This window comes from Eptatretus burgeri, chromosome 14 (genome assembly GCF_056783735.1).
Source record: "Eptatretus burgeri isolate ZD-2024b chromosome 14, Ebu_testis_v1, whole genome shotgun sequence".
Classification (NCBI taxonomy): Eukaryota; Metazoa; Chordata; class Myxini; order Myxiniformes; family Myxinidae; genus Eptatretus; species Eptatretus burgeri.
In genome coordinates, this window is record NC_140974.1 from 53,465,495 (window position 1) to 53,472,994 (window position 7,500).

The 7,500-nt window shown below is 36.8% G+C and overlaps 1 protein-coding gene across 4 annotated transcripts in view; it reads left to right on the forward strand.

Moving 5' to 3' along the window:
- The window catches only part of UCKL1 (uridine-cytidine kinase 1 like 1), a 111,809-nt gene that overhangs the window by 85,338 nt on the left and 18,971 nt on the right, over positions 1 to 7,500 (forward strand). For all 4 annotated transcript variants that reach the window (XM_085854869.1, XM_085854867.1, XM_085854870.1 and 1 more), the window contains exon 13: positions 4,220 to 4,327. In XM_085854869.1, the coding sequence (XP_085710995.1) occupies positions 4,220 to 4,327 (108 nt within the window). The remainder of the gene's footprint in view (positions 1 to 4,219; positions 4,328 to 7,500) is intronic.

Genomic DNA, 7,500 nt, shown 5'->3' on the forward strand with positions numbered 1-7,500 from the left:
ATTTTGTTTCCATCGAAAGTTGTACACCGCTGTTCGTATTGAAAGATTTCGGTGCCAAATACGTCAAAGTTTCCCTGCGAGATGCTGATATTCAGCCTTCAACGGACCAGAAATCAGTCTTTGATGTGCTCATGGGGATGGGGAGACGGTACGATCAGATGCCTGCTGAAAACTAAGCTGGTTATGGCTCTGATTGACCGTTTTTTTACGTGTTGACTCCGAGTAGACACCTTTTTTTTATTCATATCCAGCACTATGCACTGGTGTGCACGCACACATCTACGACTTGGACAGTAATTTTCTCAGCATTGTTTACATTTGTTTGATGATCCAACAGGTTTCTTTTAGAAAAACATGCCAGACTATATTGTAAAAACAAGTTTTAATCCTTCTTTATTGTTTTTCACGTCAGATGATACAGTGAACAATGGCATCCTGCATTTGAATGGTTTTCCATCTTCAATGTTTTCTTAGATCCTTCTGGTCTGGGATTTATATTTATTCCCCCCCACCCCCACCTACCCTTGTCTTTTCCATGGAACATCCGAAAAAAATCATAAAAATATCTAATTTCTAAAAATTGAAATTATATTTATATTTATATTTCGACCAACCGACCCTACATTTTAGCTGAAGAACTGCGTAAACCAAGTTATAAAATAACTAAGGCCTAATTAGGATCACTTTTATTAATACAAGTAAGGCCAAAAAAAAAAAAATGTTGCATTGGCGTAACGGGTCACTGAAAAATAGGGTAGGTCTTCGGGATCTTCTTTTTTTTTTTTTTTTTTCCTCATAAATCCCTCCCAAAATCTCCCCCGGCTCGAGTACCACCCTTTTTGTCGGCGGGTTCTGTCCGAAACACTTCCGGGTTTTTGTGATCGCAATCAACAAGATACTTGAAAACGATAGCAAAACAACAAAAATATCAATAAAATAGGGTCGGCAAAATTTTTCGATAGCAAAAAAACAAAAAAAAAACGTAGGGTCGGCGGAATTTTTAGGGTCGGGCGGGTTACGCCAATGCAACATTTTTTTTTTTTTTGGCCTAATAATGAGCTTTTTTGCAAAATCAGAAAAATGATACAACTTAAAACATTTTCTTTCTTGATTTCCCAAAAGCAAACTCATGAATTGTCTCCTCAAATGATATGCTACGCAGCTTATCGCTTTCTATGCATATGATGCTGAGCGCAGACAGTTTTTCTTTAGACATGGTTGCTCTCAGTTCATTTTTGATTCTCTTTGGCTGTGAAAATGACCTTTCTCCTGAACAATTTGTTACCATCAGACGTAAGAATAGTCGTCTTCTTTTTTCTTTAAAAAAAATATTTTTACACGTCTTCTCACATTTTTTGAGGCCCCTGCAGATTGTAAGGCCCTAAGCTGCAGCTTGTTTAGCTTCTGCCTAAATCCAGCACTACTCGGCACACTTGAGCCACACATCCACCGACAAGGCCTCCATCCACAGCTTGATGGAGTTTTGCTCTCCCTTCTGGGCTGGGTCCCCTGCCTCACATGTTGCTCAGCTTTACTCCGTGGAAACCTGTGAAACCACCCTCCATACTCTCTCCAATCTCATTCTCTCCTCCATGTCTTTAAGACAGCTGTTCATCACCATCACAGATAAGGTTGTAAGCACTCTCCACATCAGGACGATGTGGGCAGATGGTGAGGCAAGACAACATGGGTAGATGGTGAGGCTGGACTACACTGGCCTCACAAACTCGACCCACAGCATTTTCTGCTGCTTTATGTCACTGCGTGAAGTAGGTCGACTCTGTGCTCCATTTTGCAGCACTATCTGTGCTAGAGAATTTTTAGATCCTCGTGGAGGATCTCTAAGTCTTACTCACATTGTTGTTCTTGTGGACTTTTTTGTTTCACAGCCTCCAGTTTTCATCGAAACTTCCTGAAACTTGGCATATATATGTAAAAATACCCTGCGCAGACACTAACCATCTCGGATTTTGAAAATTCTTCCGAGAAAAAAAAGTTATGATGTCAAAATATCTCCGCTAATGGAAATCGCCTAAAAAATTATCTCCGAAACGAGGAAAGCTTTTTGAATTCTGTTTGCGGGAATCGAACAGGGCATTAGCAGAGATGAATTACCGCACATATGATACATCACTATGACGTCATATCAATTTTTATGATGTCATTTCTATTTTTTGACATTTTTTGTTTCATAACCCAGAGTTTTCATCAGATCTTCGTGAAACTTGCCATGTATATGCAGAAAGCCCACACACAGGCAGTAACCATCTCCGATATTGGAAAATCTTCCTAGAAAAAAAGTTGACGTCATAATATCGCCGCTAATGGAAATCGCCTATACCATTATCTCCGAAACTAGGCAAGGTGTTTGAATTTTGTTTGCGGGAATCAAGCCGGGCATTAGCACAGATATAATTTATCGCAAACCTGATAAATCACAATGACGTCATATTTGTTTTTATGACGTCATCATTAAGAGGACGAGGATCTCAGCTTATTCGAGCTTGTTTTAGTCCTTCAGCCCCTTGTTACCTCCAGAGCATATACTCAAGTTTGCCTTGGTTGGATATCAAGAGGGAATGGAAAATAAGAGGGAAGGGGGAGGCAGGAGGACATCTGCTTGTGGAAAACCTTTGGTTTTCTAAATTAACTTTCTTATCCAGTATTGACTTTAAGTGAGTGCAAAGCCTTGCATTTCCAGATGCAAGGAACCTGACAAGAGTGTAAGTATAAATCTGACACACATTATATTATGTCCACTACAGCTTTTTACACATATACACATCCAAGCGCTGCCCCCCCCCCCCACCCCCACTGTTCCCATAGGCACGTTGCAGTATTTACAGATACAGATTTGGAAGGAAGGCTAAATTGAAAAATAAATTAACTGAGAAAATCAGGGGGCAGCTCAGAGAAAAATGATGGTCGGTGAGTGTGTGAGGCATGGGGGAATGAGGAGGAGAGGAAGGAGGTTGGATGTAGATCGGTGTAATGGAGGAGGTGGATACAAAGTGTGAAGGAGCTCGAGTGTGTGGAGGTTAGAATTTCCACTTTATTACCCTCGCTGAGGGAGAGCGTATTGCATTTGGGTCCGTTGTTTGTTTGTCTGTTTGTTTGTTTGAATACACAGAGCTTTCATGTTTTTCTCCGCAACCGCTTGTCGGATTGAGACGACGTTTTCACCATTGATGCGAATACTCATGGAGAATATTTTAATGGTAATTATGACGTCATAGGTCACGTGGTGTGGCAGCCATATTGGAAAAACGGGAAAAAATTTGTCCTCTATCTCTGAAACTGCACCAAGGAAATAATTGAAACTTGGCAAATAGCAAGTACTCCTCATGGGGAATTGGTGTTGTTTTTTTATGACATCATGGGTGCCATCATTATGACATCATAATTAACCTCTGCCATCGAAGATCGGAGGTTACTGTTTTCACCCCTTTCTGCTTGTTTGTTTGTTTGTTTGTGAACAGTATTACGGAAAAAATCCTCGACGGAACTTGGTGGGGGGATTAGGTATGGTCCAAGGATCATGACATTAGATTTTGGACTTGGTCCAAAATCCAATATGGCCGCTATGGCGGCCATTTTGGAAAAATATTAGAATTTTTTTTTTTACATTTCTGCATGTTTTAAGTGATTTCCACCCCCCCCCCCCAAAAAAAAAAATTGTTAGAGAAAAAAAATTTTTGCAACTTTTTTTTCAACAAAATTTAGATTTTTTTTTTTATTTTTTTTTTTTTTTTTGCATTTCTACATGTTATAAGTGATTTCCAACAAAAAAACATGCCAAAATTATAATTGCGGCTGATTTTGGAACTTCAGGTGGATATACCCACGTAAAATCAATTTCTGTCTCAAGGAATCTCGTTATGACGAATGAATTGAGTATGTAAAAGTTAAAAGTAAAAGGGAAAGTTGCAAACTATAACTCTGTGAGCACTGTTGATGTCAAATTGAATGAATAGGATATCAGGTTTACTTGAGTGACCTAGCAGTATTGGCGGCGGAGGTTTTGCACTCTACCGAGTGCTCCCCCTCTAGTTTGTTTGTGTAATACTTGGCTTATGCCAACCTGAGTTATTGTCAATGGTGAAAGATGATTGCAATTTTTTCCCATTTCCTTTTGATAGGTCAGACTTTTGTGACTTGCCTACTGGCTGCAGAAGTGTAGCATTGCCAAGCTAATATGATTGCTGTGTGTGTGTGCCAGCTTCATTATTTGCGGCTGCCACGTGACATTCACGAAGACCACGTGATTCTGATGGACAGCACCGTGTCTACTGGAGCAGCCGCTATGATGGCCGTACGCGTGCTCTTGGTGAGAGAATCACCATTCAAACCATTTCGGCAGGGGGGTGGGGTAACCGAAATGCGTTACCTTAAACAATTGAGGGAACATACCCCTCTGAAAGGGGAAACGTTTGGACATGTATAATTGTTCACAATACCACCAGGGTTCACTGCCAAGGCTTGCAATATATATATATATATATATATATATATATATATATATATATATATATATATATATATATATATATATATACAGTAAGATGTGGAAATGAAGGATATCAGTAAACGATCTGATATTGAGGATTTATTGTGGATGGAGATAAAATAGAGTAGAAACAGCACAGTGGTATGTAGATTCATTAAAATATAGGATACCGTAAATGGAAAGTTAATTGTTCAGGGTGAGTCACAAAAATGTACAGTACCCGATTTGAAATTTTCATTTTTAAAATCCTACGTAGAAATGTTAAATATCATGAATTCGGTAGGATAACCATTCTAATATTGTTTGTAGCAGATATATATATATATATATATATATATATATATATATATATATATATATATATATATATATATATATATATATATATATATATATAATTTTTAAAATTTTTTTTGCAGGTAACCCAAAGTGCATCGAACAATGAAGGAACTAATCTTCATTGTCGAGAAGAATGTAGAGGTGATATCAGTGATAAGAGTGCAGTGTACATTCAGAAGAGAATTCTCTTGATGTAATGCAACAACCTCGAAGACAATACGTAGTCTCGTTTTACAATGGGGACGGACAGGCTCCGTGAAGAACAACAATGCAGGGCATCTTGGAAATATATGGTCTGCCCAAGAAATCTCATGGTTGATGGTGAGGCCCAAAGGGTTGAGTTATTTAACTTCCTGAAGTGGTTTGTTTCGGAAGTAGATGGGAAGGGTTTTCCAGGTAGTCCTTTCAGAGAGACAGGCTGAGTGTGTAGGATTTGTCAGGGTTGAAAGACTTATTCCAAGTGTTTGACCAGCTTGTGTTTCCATCATGGTCTGGAGAAAGCAAAGAGGCTGCTTGCACCTGTCTGGCAGAAGGATGAGAAATGATGCGGCAGAACGTGGAATCGCATGAAATCTGAGTGTCTCAAAGCACTCACTAGACCTAGAGTGTTAAAGTGTGATCTGACATCTTTCCCTGACCAAATGGAATTGATGCAACAGTTAACCTCAGATGACAAGCCTCGACTTTATGAATTTTGTGTGCGATTCATGAGGATATTTCATCAAGCAGATGTCAACATGGAAGATATAAATTTCAGCGACGAATGTCATGTTTACTTGAACGGTAAAGGAATAGAATTGTCGGTTTGGGGTCATGGAGAAGCCAGCTCATTTTGTTGAGTTACCTTTCCACTCCACAAAAATAACGCTATAGATGGTGTTGTCTCGGTCATCATCGGATTCACGGTCCATAGTTTCTTGAAGATCAGGATACTGAGGAAGGGGGTGGCTGTGAATGGGAAACGTTACATACACATGTTGAACACATTTTTTGGAGTCACGTGACAAACATTCCTTCTGCTTGGTTTCAACAGGATGGAGCAACTGAACATCCAGCTCGCTTGCCCATATGGTGGCTCAATAAACACTTCCTGGCAGATTAATTTCACATTGATCTGGATTTCCTTGACATTCAAGATCTCCTGACCTCTCACCTTGAGATTTTGTTCTCTGGGGATTTGTTGAGGAAGATGTTTTCAAAGAGAACTCAAATATGCTGTAACGAGGGTTATTTCCGGAATGTCATTTGAAACATTTCATTCTGTATTCAGAAACAATTCCAGACATATACGGAAGTGTGCAGAACTTTGAGGACATTTCGAACATGTGTTATAGTCAAACAAAACTTTATGAATTATTTTATGTATCATACAAGTTATACGCTGCTGCATTAAAAATAGCAGATTTAATAGACATTTATAATATGTTGCATTTTTTTGTGACGAACCCAATAGAACTTACAAGGACAATGCTGTTAGGTAGGTAGTATGCCATGGGTCTTAAAAATCACAACTTTTGAATACTTCAAGTATATCTGTGGATAATTATAAAACAGAAGCTTGGCAATCCCATTGTTTGGATTTCTAAAAGTCTGCAACTTAAAAAAAATCTGTATATTGATGGTGGGGGAGCTGTGAATCCCTGCTTTTTTCCCTTACCCTTTTCCACAAAATCTTACAAGATGATGTTAAATGTGACAATGTGAATGGATTGTTGTTTACTCATTCTCATCTATATGCAAGTATGACTGGTAGATTCATTAAAATATGACTGGTGCATGAAACATCAGAAGAAGTAATTATGACTTGAACTGGAACATAAAGTGATCCTGGATTTAATTTAATTGGAATTACTTGAACTGGAATCACTGAATTAATTAATCCAAATAACATTTCTTTATGCAACTGTTCTCTCCACACACATCAAATCATCTCACCTTTTGATCTCAGGAAAGATGTTCAAGCAGGCATTTGGAAAACTTAATAGCAAATATTTTGAAATGTCGATATTAAACATCTTTGTGCTGCCCATATATTTATATATATATATATGTATGTATATATATATATATATATATATATATATATATATATATATATATATATATATATATATATATATATATATTTATATATGTATATATATGTATATATATATATATATATATATATATATATATATATATATATATATATATATATATATATATATATATAATATAGATATATAATATAGATATATTGATATCGATCTATCTATCTATCTGTCGATATATATATACATATATATATATATATATATATATATATATATATATATATATATATATATATATATATATATACATATACATACATATACATATACATATATATACATATACATATACATATACATACAGTGGGGAGAACAAGTATTTGATACACTGCCGATTTTGCAGGTTTTCCCACTTACAAAGCACGAAGAGGTCTGTAATTTTTCTCATAGGTACACTTCAACTGTGAAAGATGGAATCTAAAACAAAAATCCTGAAAATCACATTGTATGATTTTTAAACAATTAATTTACATTTTATTGCGTGAAATAAGTATTTGATACATCAGAAAAACAGAACTTAATATTTGGTACAGAAACCTTTGTTTGCAATTACAGAGA